Source organism: Sorghum bicolor, chromosome 6 (genome assembly GCF_000003195.3).
Source record: "Sorghum bicolor cultivar BTx623 chromosome 6, Sorghum_bicolor_NCBIv3, whole genome shotgun sequence".
In the NCBI taxonomy this organism is placed as follows: Eukaryota; Viridiplantae; Streptophyta; class Magnoliopsida; order Poales; family Poaceae; genus Sorghum; species Sorghum bicolor.
This window is the reverse complement of record NC_012875.2, coordinates 49,939,705-49,958,680: the sequence shown is the minus strand read 5'-3', so window position 1 is coordinate 49,958,680 and position 18,976 is coordinate 49,939,705. Positions and strand designations below refer to the sequence as shown.

At 44.5% G+C, this 18,976-nt stretch overlaps 4 protein-coding genes across 6 annotated transcripts; all 4 read right to left on the bottom strand.

Annotated features, from left to right (window-relative positions):
- On the bottom strand, window positions 456-3,817 carry LOC8075892 (probable GMP synthase [glutamine-hydrolyzing]). Its single transcript, XM_002446703.2, has 5 exons — window positions 2,666-3,817; window positions 1,716-1,773; window positions 1,547-1,630; window positions 1,325-1,466; window positions 456-1,112 (listed from the first exon to the last, which is right to left on the bottom strand). Exons 1-5 carry the CDS (start codon window positions 3,147-3,149, stop codon window positions 711-713), a joined length of 1,170 nt encoding a protein of 389 aa, XP_002446748.1. The 5' UTR covers window positions 3,150-3,817; the 3' UTR covers window positions 456-710.
- Window positions 5,939-9,908, bottom strand: LOC8075891 (magnesium transporter MRS2-C). Its single transcript, XM_002446702.2, has 5 exons — window positions 9,179-9,908; window positions 8,385-8,513; window positions 7,952-8,293; window positions 7,817-7,864; window positions 5,939-6,407 (listed from the first exon to the last, which is right to left on the bottom strand). The coding sequence occupies exons 1-5, from the start codon at window positions 9,752-9,754 to the stop codon at window positions 6,177-6,179; spliced, it is 1,326 nt and encodes a 441-aa protein (XP_002446747.1). The 5' UTR covers window positions 9,755-9,908; the 3' UTR covers window positions 5,939-6,176.
- On the bottom strand, window positions 10,770-12,833 carry LOC110436529 (60S ribosomal protein L23a-like). Of its 2 annotated transcripts, none has more exons than XM_021463717.1 (4): window positions 12,695-12,833; window positions 12,151-12,190; window positions 11,175-11,535; window positions 10,770-11,085 (listed from the first exon to the last, which is right to left on the bottom strand). In XM_021463717.1, exons 2-4 carry the CDS (start codon window positions 12,161-12,163, stop codon window positions 11,001-11,003), a joined length of 459 nt encoding a protein of 152 aa, XP_021319392.1. In that variant the 5' UTR covers window positions 12,164-12,190; window positions 12,695-12,833; the 3' UTR covers window positions 10,770-11,000. The 2 variants fall into 2 exon arrangements, with proteins under 2 accessions (XP_021319392.1, XP_021319391.1); XM_021463716.1 differs by having other exon boundaries at window positions 12,700-12,822.
- On the bottom strand, window positions 13,897-17,310 carry LOC8075890 (probable protein phosphatase 2C 42). Of its 2 annotated transcripts, none has more exons than XM_021462784.1 (10): window positions 17,185-17,310; window positions 16,983-17,052; window positions 16,688-16,793; window positions 16,366-16,489; window positions 16,155-16,277; window positions 15,894-16,035; window positions 15,734-15,810; window positions 15,599-15,651; window positions 14,913-14,967; window positions 13,897-14,582 (listed from the first exon to the last, which is right to left on the bottom strand). In XM_021462784.1, exons 1-10 carry the CDS (start codon window positions 17,293-17,295, stop codon window positions 14,220-14,222), a joined length of 1,224 nt encoding a protein of 407 aa, XP_021318459.1. In that variant the 5' UTR covers window positions 17,296-17,310; the 3' UTR covers window positions 13,897-14,219. The 2 variants fall into 2 exon arrangements, with proteins under 2 accessions (XP_021318459.1, XP_021318460.1); XM_021462785.1 differs by having other exon boundaries at window positions 15,599-15,645.

The following is an 18,976-nucleotide window of genomic DNA, read 5'->3' as shown; positions in this document are numbered from 1 at the left end:
CGGCAATGCGCCAATGCGTGACGGCGGTTTCCCGGGAGGCAGGTACATCGATAAATGGTTCAGAGAGAGCTACAAGTAGCAAGTTCTAGCTTTGCTTGGCTGTGGTGTCGAGTCTCGATCCCGACTCAATGAAGCGGCACTCAGCTTTTCAGATAATACCCTGACCTTGCTGTTCCAGCTATTCATTTGGATACGTTATCCTACCTATCTGAATCAGCACACAGGCACACACTACCCTTTTTTTGTTACAGGATCTCTGAAGTCTGAGCTTGCTGTTCTAACTATTGCTCTTTCTTGTTTCAAGTTTCATTCCATTTGATTCCGTAACAGGAACAACAGGCTTGTCGTTCAGATATTAAGCACACGAGGGATTAGGGAACAAAAGCATACGGTACTTCATGTTCGTGAAATACAAGTTTGACATAAGCAACGAGACTTCTCAGATGCGGATAAGATGAACAGCATCGATGACACTGGCGAAAGCCAGCTCAGCTGAAATGCAGGGAAACAGGTGCACTCGCATCACAAAAGAATATACATCATTACACTGCTGTCGTTCAATGGTCCTGACACGCCCAAGACTAACATTGTTCTACCCTACATTGACGAGTGGTAAAACTATAGAAAAAAAGGACACCGAATCACACCTACGCTACAGCACACAAAATACACAAGCTAACACCATCTCGCCTCAGCGCCCCTCCTAACCGCTATGAAATGCTGAGCTCATCTATAGTCCTGGAGAGTTCAATGTCTGAATCCAGCCCATTCGTCCTGTTCATCTTCTGCTCTGCCGTGGCATGGTTGCTATCACTCGAGTTTGCTAGGTTTCCATCGGTAAGTTTACCGGTACCGTCAGAGGAGGCCGCGCATTCGGCAAAACGGTAGCAGGAGATAAGGTGGTCGTTAGTCATGCCAGAGACTTGCATGAAGGTATAAACGACTGTTGGGCCGACGCTGCGGAAACCCCTTCGAACCAAGTCTTTGCTTATGGCATCTGCTTTCGATGTTTTGACAGGCACTTGACGGGAGTACCTGAATCGGCTCAATATAGGTTTGTGGTTCACAAAGCTCCAACAGTATTTATCAAATGATCCAAATTCCTCTATGATCTGCAATGACATGCACTTAATTCAGACAAGAACAAGTACTATCTACGAAAGGCTTCAGCTAAAGGCATACTCCTACTTGTTTAACAAGGGCAAGGTAAATACATGTGCGGTTGTATTTCAAGCTATCCTACAAGCCACATCATCATTTTTAAATAAAACAGTATCTAGACTCTATCACGCCAACAAAAAGTTCAAGAGTGCGAAGTGCTAACCTTGAGTATTTGGCGTGCATTTTCAATAACACCACGCAGTTTCTGTTCAGATAACAAGGAGCTGCTAGGACTTCCAGGTGCAATAATCTTCTTCTCACTTAATTTTGAGACCAATACTGGGTCAAAATCCATGAAAACTTCCCTGTGAACCATACAAGTAGATTACTAGGATTCCCAAACACAGTAAAAGGTTCAGGAACTGAAGGAAATGCAAAGAGGTACCTGAATATGTCCCTCTTATTCAGAATTGCTGGCCATGTCAGTTCAGCCAATGCCCCTGACAGCACCAGCAGCTCAAATAACTTTCTGCAATTTATGTGAAGCATTTGATTATTTAATAGTTGATGATGCCATGAGAAAGAAATATATATAAACAGTCGTTTCTCCATACTTGTCATCGTGAACAGGAACTCCCCACTCTTCATCATGAAATGCAGCATAACAGGGATCTGCACTTGTAAACGATATAAAAAATATAATAAATATTCAATGCATACAAGGAGAATAAAATATAGAAGTTATATTGCTCTGTCAATGAACATGAAGAAATGATGCGCAGTGAACAGTAACAGTCCTAGTTATGCTCATGGGTCTCATATGCAATCAAACATATAAGGTCGTAAACTTGATTTCAGAATGAACTATCACTTTTGAGTGATAAACTTGATTTCAGAATGAACTATCACTTTTGAGTGATAAATGAGGGGCAGATTAAGCTAACACAACCTACAAATAAAGAAATCATCTAGTTCACTTCAACATGTCTATTATTGGGCAAACGGGTGAGTGGGTGACAAATATCCTCCACCTCGACCAAATTTGTAACCCTAATTAGCAGACTCAACCTTAGTGGTTTTCATGATCAAACTAGAGGTTAGCACCTCCCATTTTGAATATTTTTAGGTAAACTTTCTGATCCCCAACTGTAGAACATGAATCTATACCTCCAGATCGTTCTAACCCCTGCTCTGAATGAACTGGTTCAGTGTCAAATACCAATTTAAACATACAGAACCAGCATTCTTATCATTTCGATTTTGTGATCTTAGAATAATGCTCGTAGGAGAACTGAAGACTACAGTGCCCCTATCATAAACAATTGACATGGCTGATGGCTCCCAGTGCCCACTATGCAAAGCCCAAGCTTAAGTCAACTAGCATTCTGGATTCTATCTTACTGAGAGATAGGCCTTTAGTTGTGCATTGTAGACCGAAAATTTAGCTTCTCTATTAGCAGCAGGACAACTATTAAAGCACTACAAACTGTTATCTAAACCAATCACAGGTTACCCACCCTAAATCAAATGCTAAAATCATGCAAGCAAAACCAGAAGCACGCACCAGTATTTGCTGTCACCCATGCACACCTCCTCTTCACACCAGCAGCATCAATCTGGGAAGCTAATCCACCCTCCCTTTCCAGCATGGAAACAGGCTTGTAATCAGTCTGAGAGAGGGTCTTCTTCTTCCTAGCCCCAAATGCCGGCCTCCCAATCCGGCCAGTGGATGCCCGGCTGCAGAACGAATCCGTGGACGCGTCCGAGGAGCAGGACGCGTCAAGAGACAGCCCCGAGCGCAGCAGCAGCTCCTGCCGACGCATCCCCGCCGGCACGCTGAGCGAGGGCAGCAATGTAGGCACGGCGGCCGGTTTCTTCTCCTCCGTTGCCCCTGCCGCCGCGGCCACATCCCTCCCAGGCCTCGGTGAGGGCTTCCGGCCGCGAGTAGCAGACACCGAGCGCGTCCTGCCACCCGCGGACCGTGGTTCGGAGTCCCCGCCGCCGCCGGACGCTGGCGACAGCCGCCCCCTCGCGCTAGCCCCGGACATTGGACCGAGCCACCGACTCCTTGCAATCTCACCCCTCCCGACAGCCCCTCCGCCCTTGAGTACCCCAACCGCGAGCTAAAATCGGCGAGGCATTGCTGCGGAAACACCGAGCTCCGGCCGAGGCAAGCGGCGGATTGCAGACACCTCCAGCACCCGAAGCAAAACCTCAGCTCTTCCACCGAAATCCGACCAGAAAACCCTAGCAATGGCCGCCAGACCAGCCCGGCATTGCGGAGACACAGCTTAGAGCCCTCGATCCAAACCCCAACGGGAGTCAAAACCTTTCCCACTCGACGGCCCCAGAGTCCGAGCCACACCACAGGACCCCGCAGGAATCAGCACGAACAGCTCCCTCGAGGCTCGATTCGGGCCCGCCCCGAACGGCGGAACGCCCCGCGCCGGGACCCGCGGCAATGGCGAAGCGATGCGGCACGCCGGCGAGCCGAGAGGAAACCCTAGGAGGAGTAGGCGGGTGGGGGAGCGAGGAGGGAGCGGCTGCTCGGAATTTACTGCCGCTGGTATTGGTGGGTGGGTGGAGGAGTGGAGTGGTCGGCAGTAGATTTGGGCTTGGCGAGGTAGCTCTCGCCTCTCGGTCGGTGGTGACTTGTGTCTTCTGAGTTCTGACTTGGGTGGCTCGTGCTGCCGTCGCGTGTGTTGCTCAACTCTGGGGAAAAGACAGAGAGAGGGGGAGATGAGGCGACGGCAGAGTTGTTTGCTGCAGGTTTTTTTTTGTTTTTGTTTGCTGCAGCTGCTCAGAAGCAATTTTTTTTAGCAGTAATTTGTGCAGAGACTGTGTTCTTGTTGGCGTCTTAAAATAATTAAGAAATGACTTGCTGGCCCATATACATGTGACAAATTGCAACGGTTGTAATGACTAGATTAGTCACTGTACTTTCTCCTCCCAAAAAATGACATTGTTTTATCCTAAGTCTTAGATTTAACAAAATTTACATTATTCAAAAAAGGAATACTAATATCTATATTACTAAATACTTCCATTGTCCCATATAAAGTGTTGCAACAAGAAACATGTTGGTCAAACTTTCATAACTTTAACTAGTTTTATACAAAATATTAGCAATATTTGTATGCAAATAAGTTTACTATAAAAATATATTCAGCGAGCTCTCTAATGATAGTAATTATATACCATAGATATCAACATTTTATATATTTGATCAAGTAAAAAAATGTTTGACTTCTCGAGAAATGGGAATAATATTTTTTACGGGACCAAGGGAGTAAGTGTTATTAGAGTTATCATGAAATTTGATTCATGGAGTAAATATTTTCTATGAAAATGTTGATCAAATTTAAAATAGTTTGATAAATAAGATAAAAATAGAGTGGCGTTCCTTCTTTTATTTTCTTTTCACGTGGTCAACAACAGCACGATTAATTAGTCGACCTAGACATTGATGAGGTTTTCACCGTCAAGCCCTGTTTAGAGGGTGTTTGGAACTGCTCTGCTCCCTGTTTTTCAGCTTCAGTCTACGTTTTTTAGCCAAACGGTTTCACCTCCACGCACTCAGTTCGAGGAAAAAAGGGTGGAGTTGTGAGAGCACCTAAAGAGGTACTTCACAAACTCCAGTTTTTTGTGGAGCTGCTCCACAGTGGAGTTTGTAGAGCAGTCCTAAACACTCCCTTAGTTCCCACTCAAAAACTTTTCGCCTCATCACATCGAATGTTTAAACACATACATAAAGCATTAAATATAGATTAAAACATAAATAATTATACAATTTATATGTATTTCGCGAGATGAATTTTTGAAGTCTAATTAGTCCATGACTAAATACTAATTGCTATAATAAAAAATGTGCTGCCATATTAAAAAAAACTTTTATTTTCGCGAACGGAACCAAACAAGACGCGAGTAATGAATAAAGACTGGATCCTGTCTGAACTTGGTGCCAAGCACCGATTGGACCACTTGGGAGTTTTTACTGCGCAGTTTGACCCGATGGATCAGCCAGGACTGCTGGGTGGGGGGTGCACCGGGGCCTTGTTTAGTTCACCCTCAAAATCAAAAAGTTTTCAAGATTCTCCGTCACATCGAATCTTGTGGCACATGTATGAAACATTAAATATAGACGAAAATAAAAACTAATTACACAGTTTAGCTGTAAATCACGAGACGAATCTTTTAATCTTAGTTAGTCTATGATTAGATAATATTTGTCACAAACAAACGAAAGTGCTACGGTACCGAACAGTTTTCATTTTTCGGAACTAAACAAGGCCCGGGTGTTCATGCACCGAGGAGCTCACCTCCGCGGCAGTGGACCCCGGTACAAACGGAAACCGTCTGCTTGTGTGGTCTACTATCCGCTGCCATTTTTCCACGTGTAAGCAAATCTGAGAACGACTGAACAGAGGTAAGGGTATCAGCGAGCACAAGCAGCGATCGCTTTCTCCGGGAAGAAATTATCCGAAACGACAGTCATCCATCGATCGCCACGAAAATACTACGTGCTGGTCCCTCCCGAAACGCACAAATCACCAATGGAAATGTGCTATGTGTGTCCGCTCCAGCCTGTGCACGCATTCCTTGTGGTTAGCAGGGAGCAAGGGCAGCTTCAGGACCAATTTGTTTTGTTTATACACTGGAGACGCAAGTGCAAACTCACGGTTTGCAGTTGCCGCTCAAGTGTACAGCTGCGAGTGCCTGCAATCACGCGTCGGTATTGCGCCCTCTCTTGTCCTGATCACGTGAAGGCAAAGCTCAGGGTACCACTGGCTTCGTGTACTACTGTGCTCACCAACAACACGCCCTGAGAGAACAGCACTGATCAGAACGGGCTCTTTTCCCTCTTCCATGGACCAGGGCGGAACAGTGTCACATGCAGTACACCAAGCAACAGCAATAATAAAAGTGTACAGTAGACCGGTGAAGCTACACGATCAGAGGCTGAGCCGCCGCAAGCTTAAAAGGAGAAAAGCTCACGTGTACAGATAAAGACAGCGCATTTTCGAGAAAAATGCATGTACAATTTGCCGTAACCAACTTCCATACGCTGCTTTCACCTACAGTGGGAAAAACCTCCTCTTCTTGAAGTACCAGAGGAAGCAGCAGAAGACGACGGCGGCGCAGACCCCCGTTATGGCGAGGGTCCACTCGAACGCGTGGGGCACCGAGAAAAGAGGGACCTCGAAGTTCATGCCGAAAACCCCCGATACCACCCCGAAGATGGCCACCACGAATGTGGCCGTGGTCAGGAGCAGCTCGAATTGGATCAGTTGGTTCCGGACGTTATCCTGCAACAGCGGCATTTGTGAGCATCTTTCTTTTATAAAGGATTGGTGTTGGTGGGCACAAGTCGTAACATAAATAGGCCAGAGAAAGTGCATCTCCCTCGTTCACGGAAATGTGTCATCGGATCTTTCCAACTATCTAAGGGCTGTTTGGTTGGGTGTTTGGGTTGGTAAAATTTAACAAATACGGTAGCATTTTTATCTTATTTGAAAATTATTGTCCAATCATAGACTAATTAGACTTAAAAGATTCGTCTCGCAAATTACTCTCTAGCTGTATTTTTAGTTTTATAAATAGTCTATATTTAATACTTTATACATGTGTCCGAACATTCGATGTGACGGGCGGTAAAGTTTACCGGAGGAAACCAAACACCCCCTAACCTATGGAAGGAAAAATGATTGAAATGTGTTGGCCAGCACCACTCACTGTTACTGCTTGTTAACCAAGATTAGTATGTTATTCTGTACAAAGTCATTGCAGGGTTCCAGATGCGTTTAATGTTTAGCAAAGGCAAGCTTTTCAAGTCATTACTTCTATATGCCCCATCCCAATTATAAAGTCCACTGCATTGGAATTGGATTTTGCAGTCAAAACTAGTACCCGAATGCCATCATATGAGTTGGTCCTAATGGCCACTATTCCCTCCATTCTAAATTGTAAGTCATTCTTTTTCTAGGTATATAGTTTTGGCCAAGCACCTAGATATACATTATGTCCAGATACATAGCTAGAAATGGTGGGAGTAGGTTTAAATGTATACTGTGAAAAAACAATGGCTACTGGCTGTCAACTTCACAAAGTTGGTAAAAAAGGGAAGATTTTTGCCACACAGAAATCTGAAAATCCATATGAATACAGCAACATGGAAGATATTTTCAGTTGAAGGCCAGCAGCCACCTAGGCACCTAAAGCCTCTCTATGCCAACATTAAGCTCGTTTGCACTTGCACAATGCTGCAGCTCAACTGAGGCTCATGCTACTGTCCCCATTTTAGGCTCAAAGTCACATCATATCACCAAAACTTGCATTGTGCCCATGCTATATACTCACAAATCCAAAGGATCATTCAACCTCACTAAGTAGTGTGCCTAACATTTCCAAGCTAACTTAACATGTCATTCTCAAAACAAAAAGGAGCATTCAACCTTGCTAAGTAGTGTGCCTAACATTTCCATGCTAACTTATCATGCTATTCTCAAAAACAAACGGCAGCATTCAATCTTGTTTAGTTATGTTATCCAATCTTCCATGCCAACTAAACATTAAGAGATGAATAATCATCTACGTGCTTTCACACAGTTGTTCAGGAGTAGCTATAGACAACTCCTAACTTTGCAGCTTCGCTGCACAACAAGCAAATTCCTGCATCTACATAATGGGAATTTAATTGATTTTGAGGGTCAATTACCAGCTGTATGTTGATGAAATCTTCTGTATCATCAATATACTCCTTTAGCTGAAAAAATGTGAGCAGCAAAACTGTCAGTCACAATAATCTGTAAAATAGAAACAATGCTAACATATACAGAATTCAGAATTATACCGAAGTCAACTTGCTGAGGGTGTAGTCGATAACAACAAAGTAGGCCTCCAACAACATTTCCAGTTCTTCTATATTGTACTGGCTGCTATCTGAGCTCTTGAAGCTGCTGTGCCTGCTTCTGGCAAAACTGAATTCCTTCTCAAGCCTCCGAGTTGCAGGGGGTGTCGAAACTGGTGAAACTGGAGCCGACAGAGATGAACCCAACCCATTATGACTATTGTCAATTCCCTGAAGGTCCTCGTCATCTAACATTGATGCTTCCATCCTCATCTTCTTCTCAGTGAGATACATTTCAGCCATATCACCATCGTCATCCATCAGCTGCTCTATCTCGTCTCTGACCTTAAGTGAAAAGATGGATTGGAATATTGAAAAAAAAAAAGTTGTTAAGGGATCACAGCAAGCAAAAGCATCATTATGACCATCCTTTTACCTTCTGAACTCTCCTTGTCAATGCAACCAGCTTGCTCTTTAGGCGCCGGACTCGTTCCAAGTTGAGGGTACTAATTTTGGCTGTCAGCTCATCCAGTAAGGGGTAAGCTTCAGCCTCTAATTCAATAGCCTGAAAAAATGTGCAAACACTTTATTTTACTGACAATTCACCAAATCATTATCAGTAACATTAATCATAATTAAAAGTACAGAAGCTGATAATGCAGCATGGGTAACCGGGTAAGTTCACTATAAATATGGTAAGCAATCTGAGATGCTGGAACTGGAATCACACAAATGAACAACAAATCAAGAAACATTGAAACTAACAGCGGTTACTTCACCACTGAAAAACCTATTTGATAATTGACAAAGCTAATTTCAAAGGAAGCTAGTAATCAAGTGCAGAGATTAATTCACCCCCAGATACCTTCCTACAATCCTATCACTCCACGATGCCACCTATAAAATACAATAAAGCTGAAAGGAAATCCCATCTTCGATGAACAATGTGGACGGGAAGTAGAAAACCGGACATGATAGCAGACTTACATTCTGACGCTGCTTACAGTTACAGTATCACGCATACACAAGTAGGTTCAAAGTACTAAGTAGGCGCGACTGGTCACAGCCCACTTCGAGATTACAAAGCCAATCAAGCTCACCGTGCAGTGTGCACACGAGACTGTAGAACAACTAATACCATTAGCAGAGACGTGGAGGAGGCAATGCGAATCGGAGTTCTCCACTAGGACCCAAAAAGAAACCGATCCGTCCAGATAATGGGAGTGGCACCTGCGAGTCCAGGAAGGAGCAGGCGGCCTCGAGCGCGACCTCCAGCGCGATGAACTCGAAAGGCAGGTCGTCGGCGCGGTCGACGAGGCGCCGCTGCAGCTCGTCGACGTACCTCCGCACGGCCTCCTCCGCCGCGGCGCCCCCAGCGGCGTCGGGTTCGCGCAGGACGAGCGCCTCGTCGGCGGTGATGATGCACCGCAGGCGCTCGAGGTTGCAGACAACGGCGCGCTCGCGGCCGAGGATGGCGGACGGGTAGACGAAGAGCGGGTCGAGGAGGCGGAGGTCCCGCGCGGGCAGGTCCAGGCGCCGCATCAGCGCCGGCTTGGCGACCTCGACCGCCTCCGCGGCGCCCGTCGCCGCGTCCACGCGCACCCACGAGCGCCTCCCGCCGCCGCGCCGCTTCAGGCCGTTGACGTCGATGGACACGCCGCCTGCTCCTCCGCCGCCACATGGTGGGCCTCCGGCGCCAGTACTGCCCGGCGCGGGCGTGGCGCGGCGGTGGTGGTGGGGCCCGTTCGTCGCGGCGGCGCGGGAGGACGGGAGGAGGAGGCGGTCCTTGAGGTGGTCGTGGTCCATTACGGTGGCGGTGGCGGGGCCAGGCGTCCGCGGCTGCGCTGGGGCGGTAGTGACGTGTCAAGGGAGGCGCCGAGCATGTGGAGGGAAAAGGATGGGATCATGGATCTCCCCGGACACCGGGGAACACTGGGTGGGTGGGTAGAATCCGGGGCTGCGGCAGCTCCTGTATCTGTAATTATGTATCTCTTGGGGGGTTGGGTTGGCCGTTGGCCTGAAACTGAAAGCGACTCGACTCGATGCACCTGTTGCCGTTCGATTGGGCACCGTTTTTAGTTTTCTCTGAAAAAAATGTTTATCGGCCTTTCAGGAAAATAAATGAGGATTGTGTCTCCAATTTTGAATGGACGGACCTGGGGTTTTACTTTAAATTTTTTTTGCAAAATAAGAATAATAACATTTTTGTTTGTATTTAATAAATACTATATAATCCTAGACTAATTAGGTTTAAAATATTTGTCTCGTAAATTATAGATAAATTATGTAATTAAATAAATTATATAATTAGTTATTTATTTTATTTATATTTAGTGCTCTATGTATATACCGCAAGATTCAATATGACGAGAAATATAAAAAATTGCAAAATATTTTAGAAACTAAACAAGGCCCTGATCTAATGGAGTGGATTTTTTTTCATTTTTTTGAGGAACTCTAGGAGTGGGGGTGTAAAACAGTAGAGCCGAGTCTAGCCAAGTCCAGCGTATTTGCGCCATTAGCCCAAATGGCAATATTTCCCTTTTCTCAATTAAAGTGCATCGAAGTTATTATCTCATCTGTAACTGGAAATACAATAAACTAAAATACATATAAACGTCAATTATTTGCAAAATAACACGGCTCTTCACGGTGTGAGCGAGAAGCGTGGACGCTGGCCTGTTTAAACTTTTCAATTTGACAGCAATTAAACAGTGATGGCCTATTTGGCATTAGGACCTCACAGCATGCAGGTTCCAGTTCCAGCAACAGATGACATTATACGCAAAACAGCTACTTGGTCGGAGGCTCAGAGCAAGGATTAGTTGCAAGACAAACCCAATATGACAAACAATATTACTGGTGACATAAAGAAAAACAGATAGTATCCAAGTATAACTTAGTGCAGAGCTCAAACTAGCTCAACCGGTCACTTGGATGATATCAAATTCATAAGTCTGCATCAAGACATGGTAATGGAGCCACTGAGAGCCATAGCTACAAAAACTCTGGTTTCACAAAGAACTAGGACACAGATGCCTAATGCAGTAACTTAGATGATGCCGATTTTGTTGGCCACATCAAGAGCATCGTAGTCGGGCGTCAGCTTCACGTAAGCCTTCTTCTTCCCATCGGGCCTGCACAAAAACAATAAGAATATGCACTCAAAAAGGTTGCACAGCATAAAAAATTATGCAGAAAAATTAAAACTGGAGCAAGTGCTCACCTGATCAGGGTGTTGACCTTCTTTGCCTGAATGTCATACATCTTCTTGACAGCAGCCTTGATCTTCTTCTTGTCTGCCTTGAGGTCAACAATGAACACCAGAGTGTTGTTATCTTCAATCTTCTTCATTGCTGATTCTGTGGTGAGGGGGTACTTGAGGATTTGGTATTGATCGAGCTTGTTCCTTCCGGTAGTGCTGATTCTTGGGTACTTCGGGTCCCTAGCCTTCTTCAGGGTCTTGGGGCGGTGAAATGTCACGGACGTGCGGATCTTCTTGGTCTTCTTCTTGACAGACCCAGACTTCACAGCCTTGGCAACCTTCAAGGCCTGGGTCTTGGCATCACCCTTCTTGGCCGGAGCAGCTAATCAAACCACACAGTCAGATAAATAGTCAGGTCATGCATAGTACAGCAAGCCTATCAAATAGAAATAGAAAAGCTGCTAATTCTATACAATACAGTCATGCATACAGGCTCATGAATTTCAGCATGGCAATTGTGCGCAGAAATAGAAAAGCTTTGTGCACAGTATTGATATCATTGCATTAGAGATCCTATCTGTATTAAGGAGACAATTCAGGAGGCATGAGTAAAACAAACAGGTAGTGGTTAAGTCTGAGTACTAAACAAACGAATACCAACAAATACCTACAATTCAACAATGGCGACACACAAGGGCCCTGTTTGGTTCCACCGACTAAATTTTAGCTAACTAAACTTTAGTCACTTTAGTAGCTAAAGTTCCAAACACGTTGACTAAAAGTAGCTAAAATAATTTAGTTCAATTAGTCATCTAAGAGTAGCTAAAATAATTTTAGCTTGCTAAAATTTAGCAAGGGGAACCAAACAGACCCAAGCAAAAGAAACAAGAAATACATGACTCTGAGCACTCAGCTTGTGGCAATTTCAAGGTTGGCACAGGGCATTTCCTGATCAAATACATGGCACCAACAGAAATATGCAATGTTAGGTGTGTACCTTTAGGAGCCATGTCAGCTTCTTGAAACTCTCTCCTGACCTGGAAAGAGATAAAGAAAGACCATTATGTCAAAAGGGTGACGAATCAAAGGAGACGACAGAAAATCATGAAAATTGTAGTGAACCATTGAAGTATTTTGTCATATACATGAATAGTCATTGATTAGCTAGCGTTAGCCGAAAGACCAGTTCTCTATCTAGCGTTAACACCAAAACTAGAATCATAGAAACACCATTACTAAATCATCATCATGACCAAATGAACCATGGCAAGAACAAAATCTACCGATACGAGCAGACACACTAAATCTACAAGGCGAAGAGACCTTCACTCGCGAGCTACACCTCGCGAGACAGCTCCCGCCGAAAGACCTCTCGAGAACAAGCGCGTACAGAGCAGATCCGGGCTCTTCCACGAACCGACCAAGTCGGCTACCCAACAAACAAGTGCATCCGATTCGGAAGGCTAAGAGTACGACGGCCGGACCGGGAAGAGATTGGGGCGGGAGGAGGAGGGCCGCGGCGGCGGGGGCGTCTGGCTTACCTTACCTCTGCTGGCGGCGGGCTGAGGCGGACGCGAAGGGATGACGGCTGGGAGGAAACCCTAGCCCCCGGGGCAGAGGTTTTATAGAATGGACCCGAGTGACTCACTCCCATGGGATAGGTGGGCCTAGTGGGCTGAACGAGGAATGCGCGCCGGATCGTGATACCGTCTGCTGGATGGGCTGTATATGGACCGGCTCACTTATATTTGAAACGGGCGAACGGTCGCATCGGTTCGGTTACGCGCCCGCGGGCACTTTGAGGAACAAACAGCAATGGCGCGGCAAATCGTCCTCTGCCTTCTGGGGTTCAACGAGCGAGGACGGCGGTAAACGCAGGCTCACCTACCTGGAGATTGGAGGCAGACAGCTCAGGGTGGCCTGAGATCAGACCCGGCGAAGCGCAGATTTAGGCCTTTTTTAGTTCCAAAAAGATTTTGGATTTCGGTACTGTAGAATTTTCGTTTTTATTTGACAAACATTACCCAATCATAGACTAACTAGGCTCAAAAGATTCATCTCGTGATTTACAGTATAATTAGTTTTTGTTTTCGTCTATATTTAGTGCTTCATGCATGTGCCACAAAATTCGATGTGATTGGAAATCTTGAAAAGTTTTTGAATTTTGGGGTGAACTAAACAAGGCCTTAGCATTGTGTACGAAGACCCACTGATCCAGCACAGAATAGGGGTAGGAAGCAGCCGAGCTGCAGATGAAGTCATGAAGAGCGACAGCCCCATCGCCCAGGTGTTGCGTAGGGGCACACGGTTCAGCTCACGCAGAACCCTGGTACAGTTCCACCGCGCGAGCGATGGGAGGAGCTTCCCGGAGACCAGAGCTCGACAAGCAAAGCTTGGGGTGCACAAAATTGCAAATGAGTGACTGTGGGGTTCGGCTTGACCTTAGAATTTCAATCCTCAAGGCGACAAGGCCGGCGAATGCAATGGGCACAATTGTACAAACAAGGGTTTTCAGCATCGGATCCTACTTCTATACTTGCTGGGTTGATCTAGTGATCCTACAAACTCCATGATTTGTAGTGCCAGATCACAGTAATTTAGAGTGCCTAATAAGGTGCACTGGCAAGTTCCAATCAAGATTTCAAGAACAAATTTTGAAACAAATATGCATTGTAACCTCCCTCAGATGTAGTTGGAACATTCGATCTTAAGGGATACATATACAAGCTTAAATCCAGGCATGAAAGATCAAAGACACACAAAATGCATATAGAAATTCTGATCGCAATATCCATTCAAAAAACAATACTAGGACATTAAGCATCCTCCAGGCCGTAGAAAACTAGAATATTGCTGTGATAACCTAAACATATATGGCTCACAGGCAAAAATTCCATCGTCAGTGCCTAGACCGACAAGCTATTCTCATAGGAAATCATACTACGCAAAACAAAATCAAGTTCATCTTGTCCTGACAAAACGAATCCAAACTCTGTGGGGGATAAGATGCACCACATGAAAGAACCAGGGTAAGCAGGTTCATGTTTTCATCATGAGAAAACGAACTCAAAGCTCTGAGCTCTTGGAGCTCTTGGGGCTCTCCTCGGTCTTGGGTCTGCGGAAGCTGGGGCTGGATGGTGCGGAAGTACTAGCAGCTCGAGTGGCAGCAGCCTGTTCCGTAGCAGCTCGTTCTTGTTCCTCAGCAGCTTGTTCTTGTTCCGCAGCAGCTCGTTCCTGTTCCGCAGCAGCTCGTTCCTGTTCCGCAGCAGCTCGGGCGGCAGCAGCTTGGTTGATCGGCCGTGGCAGCCTAACTTGGCAAGCGCCTGGCGTCTTGAACCGAACCAGTACGACAGTCATGTTGTCCCTCCCTCTAGGGTGTGACAGGCAGTGTCCAAGGAGGGCCTCGCAGATGAACGCCAGCCCTACGTCCTGGACAACAACATTTGTTAGGGGGCAATAGTGAAAAGAGATGAAGATGCAAACCATGTATACTATCTGAGTGCAGACTGTAAATGCCGATCAGTCATGTGGTAGCCAAAAAAAGGCAAGCAGTCAAGCACACCAACTTCCCATGCATATAAAAATTCTTTAATAAATTTTGACTACTACACAGATGGTTTTGCATGTATTGTATATATTTCTCAATGAATAAGCGTATTGTGCATCCAAACCTTTTTAAAGGATCTAATAGCAAAAATGTTCCCATATATTGCATCATTGTCAAACGAGCAGATGCTCAAGGGGGGGGAGAATACTCACAGAATTTAAGTATATCCTTATAAAATCAACTGCTTGCTGGCTTGAGAGGCAATCCCTACAAAAAAAGGACATGGAAGAGCTGTGTGAATTTTAGGGCAAACAACATAAAAACTATTTACATCAGCGAGTACTACTCAGGTTGTTCAGAATCCTTGTCACAACTTCACCATTATGTTTCATTAAGTACTGATGTTATCCAGAGTTCCAGACCTATGGTAAAATTCGTGTTCTTAAAAGTTATTCCAAAATAAACCAAACAAATCTCATGATAACTTTCAGCAGATTAACTTGCACAATTATCTGGACACTAGACACTACAAACATATAAGCAAACAGAGGACTGGCAGATATTATTGCACCATCCTGTAACTCTTACCCCTCTGGACACATCACATCAAACTCAGGAAAGAACTTATATCCAGAAATTCAAGAAACCATACAAAATAGCATTGTGGTAAAGTGGCTCAGTCCAAAGCAAATAAAACTTAACTGAACCAAAACCTACAAATCCCACCCCTTGTGGACAATTTGAACACTAATATAAAGAACTTAGAAGAGACAAATGTGTGGAAGATAACTATCATTTTAACTTCTTATATTTTTCACGGAATCAAGGACATCTCAAAGCAAACAAAATAAAACAGGCCGTAAAACAGCGCACCAGTGTCTTTTAGCTGAACACTTACCAGATTCCATCACATGCTATGATAAGAAACTGGTCATCTTGAGTTATCTGTTCCTAAAATGAGGTGCAATTTTCCATCAGAGGTTACCCAGCTGGATAAAATCACATTATGGTGACAGAATATAGTAATACTTACAGTGCGAACTTCAGGAAAGGCAGTAATTGCTTGTTGTTGGGGATCTAAATCATGTTTATCCTTGTACAGCAGGTCACCTAAAATGCAAGGAGGTAAAACACTGATAACACAACCAATTGTAGAATCCCACAAAGGACTAAAAAGTCAGGCAGAACTGTACCAAGTGATCTTGAAACTGCAATTCCATCATCAATACGATGCATATTTCCTCTCTCACTAAAAGTCACCTCATGTCCTGCAGCTACTATTCTTGCTCTTTCGGCGTCAAGGCTTGGTTTAAAGTCTGTGGATAGAGTAACCGCCTTTGCGTATAATGGAAATAAACAGAGTATTAGGCACCATTAGAATACATTTAGTGGTACAAAATATCAGGCTGATTTGGTATCAGACATATGCTTGACAAAAGAATGAGTCAACGGACCACATTATTCCTTGAGAGTACACAGCGAGAATCACCAGCATTTCCCACAATGATTTGGTTGCCTCTCATGAGAACCACACACGCAGTACATCCATCATTTTCTGGCCCCGGATAGTCAGGTTTCTGGAAAAAAATTGAGGATGAAGTGAAATGTTACAAGTTACAAGCTTTCATATGCTAGATTTTATAGATAAAATAGTTGAGTAAGAACCTGACAGAAGAAGGGTAGAAGTAGACTCCAGCGCAGAGCCTTTTTGTATGCTTTCCAATTGTCATTACCACCATACCCAGATAGTTCCCACCCTGCACTCCTGTCTTTCATCATCTCATCCATCCTACAGCAGCAGAGTAGGAGCAATGCTTACATATTTCTTATTTGCACGTGCAGCAAAAGTTCATCTATCAACAACTATGAACAAAGAATAGGCAATGTTGGCCCTTTGTCATCGACACTATAGTAATGGAGGGAAATAATTTATGCCATCTAAAAATATATAATTCATGAATTCAGTGAGCTACAAAAGGCTGAAAACCTTAAGAACGTTCCCTCAATTGCAGTTTGGAGATTATCACGGAAACTTTCGTGTCTGAGAAGCTCTGTGTGTAAGTGTCTCGCACAATACTTTGAAACAGCAGGTCCTGAAACAGAATTTCCAATAAACCAAATATCATGGTAAATGGTACCTATTGCTAAAACAAAAAAACGAGTCAACAGTACTCATGAATGCATAGTAAGAACGCAATGGACACAAGTAGCTAAACATCTGGCCTGTCTTTTGGCATCATGCATTTGAAACTTGTTTAAGAGGATTAGAGTGAAGATCATACCTCCATGGCCATCATAAACACCAAAGAATGATGTGCCAGTTGCAGCATCAAGATTTAAGACAATTGCATGCTGCAGAGAAAGAAGGTTATCATGAGGCTTCAATTGTTTAACAGCAACTTATAGCAACTAGCAAGTCAATCATGTGTATTTCATATAACTATGCACCCAATGATCCTACACAAAGGCTGGTAGGTTACTCACAGCATCCTCCATATTTTGACGGTATCCTTGCATAGCTGACACCGCGTAATCAAATCTTTCATTCCCACCCTCCTCAGTAGTCTTTAGTGTCACAGGTACAGCAAGTGCCATAGCGAAGCTTGATATCCTGCTGCATACTAGTGTGAGTATAATATCCTAAATATTCATAACCAGGAAAATTTTTGGAAAAGAACAAATTAACATCAGCATTTTTTTTCTCCAGCACACAGGAGAGCTGCTTATCTATATATTAAGAAACAGGGCCCTTGGGTGCATTACAGGACAATTGTATAATATGAAATAAGTAGCAGTTTTCAAGGATGCATTAACAACGTTCTGAAAACCTAAGATCTATTTCAAAAACTAACCCTAAAGTGAACTGAGATTTTGCGATAACACACAGCTTCATGTCAAAATCAGAATAGCAATTTCAGCTTGTATGAATTTTGAGGACCATTACTTCAACATGCCAAATAACAAACTAATTGTATAGGCACTCTATCTAGATGAAGTGAAAACAAGCAACAGTCATGATTTAAAATGATGCTTTAGCATTACAAACTTTACTGACAGGAAGGAACTCCATAGCGATATGCCACTACATAACATCCTTGACAAGAAATTATAGTAATAGACAAGAAAACACACTCAATTTTGCAAGCTTAACTTACACGGTTAAGCCAGAAATGGCAACCCCGTGACATAAAAAATAAAAAGCAAGGGGGAGAAAATAAAAAGGCATGCAGTTAATTTGCAGCGCATGATGGCACAACAACAACGATTTGAAATTGTTCAGTAAAGGAAAATCCAACAAAGGGCAGAATGCAAGGAAAGAGGAAAAGGGACAGGCAGAGACCAATCCCAGTCGGACGCCCAGTAGTGTCGAGAAGATCAACAGGAAACGGGGTAAGAAAAAAAAGGTGGTCCAAATCCACACGTTTCTAAAACCCTAAAACCACATTCAGAAACAGCGATCTCTCAAACATGCCGAGCATAGCATATACCAAAACAACGGCAAAAAAAAAAAGATAGACAGATCACGAGCAGATTTATCCTCGAGTTTCTGACGCAGTAGCACGACGAACGACAAGAGGAGTTAAACGATAAACGGTTGATGAAAGAACGGCAAAATTTTCGAGAGGAAAGGTGAATCGAGTTCACCATGGAGACGCGGTGCTCATTAGCCGCCTTCCCTTCGAATAAACCAATACGCAAAGCAACAGTAAAACGAATACGGCCGGAACGCAGCAACAACCAGCGCGAAGTCCGAACTGAGGGCGCGCAAAAAGTTTCGGAGATCCAGGGTCTCGCGGAGAAGGATGGAACTCCAAACGAGAGTGTGCTCACCAGCACCGCACAGTTCCCGCATCGTAAGCACACAAAAGCAAAGGCCAAAGGGTTGCCGTCAAGAGATCGACGGGGAGACGAACCAGAAGAACCAGCATGCCCATGTTCGAAGGAGGGAAGCAATCGGAGATCACCATGGAGTCATCGGTGCCCCCGCGGCCCCCTCAACCTCCTTCACCGCCACAAAAACCACCACGACAGTAAAACCCCAGCAACGCCAACAACGCTACCCAACAGCACCAAAAACACGGAAGAACAACTCACAACAACGAGATCAAATCCGCGGGTCAAAATCTCGCAGGGCTTCGCAAATCCAAAAACACCCAGCGCGCCGAACGTGGAATCTGGTCGATGACAAGGAAAAACAGCAGCAACATTCAAAACACCACCACGAACTCGCACGGGAGCGAGACGAAATCGCAGCGCTGGTAAGAGATCTTACGAG

Excerpts from the sequence above, each read along its gene's own strand:
- LOC8075892 (XM_002446703.2), bottom strand. The coding sequence starts at position 3,149 with ATGTCCGGGGCTAGCGCGAGGGGGCGGCTGTCGCCAGCGTCCGGCGGC. Across the intron at positions 1,774-2,665 it reads ATGGGTGACAGCAAATACTG|ATCCCTGTTATGCTGCATTT; the intron begins GTGCGTGCTTCT and ends TTACAAGTGCAG. Across the intron at positions 1,631-1,715 it reads GTTCCTGTTCACGATGACAA|AAAGTTATTTGAGCTGCTGG; the intron begins GTATGGAGAAAC and ends CATAAATTGCAG.
- LOC110436529 (XM_021463716.1), bottom strand. The coding sequence starts at position 12,807 with ATGGGAGTGAGTCACTCGGGTCCATTCTATAAAACCTCTGCCCCGGGG. Across the intron at positions 12,191-12,699 it reads TCAGCCCGCCGCCAGCAGAG|GTCAGGAGAGAGTTTCAAGA; the intron begins GTAAGGTAAGCC and ends ATCTCTTTCCAG. Across the intron at positions 11,086-11,174 it reads AAGGTCAACACCCTGATCAG|GCCCGATGGGAAGAAGAAGG; the intron begins GTGAGCACTTGC and ends GTTTTTGTGCAG.
- LOC8075891 (XM_002446702.2), bottom strand. The coding sequence starts at position 9,754 with ATGGACCACGACCACCTCAAGGACCGCCTCCTCCTCCCGTCCTCCCGC. Across the intron at positions 7,865-7,951 it reads CCCTCAGCAAGTTGACTTCG|CTAAAGGAGTATATTGATGA; the intron begins GTATAATTCTGA and ends ACATTTTTTCAG. Across the intron at positions 6,408-7,816 it reads ATTTCATCAACATACAGCTG|GATAACGTCCGGAACCAACT; the intron begins GTAATTGACCCT and ends CCGCTGTTGCAG.
- LOC8075890 (XM_021462784.1), bottom strand. The coding sequence starts at position 17,295 with ATGGCACTTGCTGTACCTGTGACACTAAAGACTACTGAGGAGGGTGGG. Across the intron at positions 15,811-15,893 it reads TGCAGTTTCAAGATCACTTG|GTGACCTGCTGTACAAGGAT; the intron begins GTACAGTTCTGC and ends CTTGCATTTTAG. Across the intron at positions 15,652-15,733 it reads CCTTTCCTGAAGTTCGCACT|GAACAGATAACTCAAGATGA; the intron begins GTAAGTATTACT and ends ACCTCATTTTAG.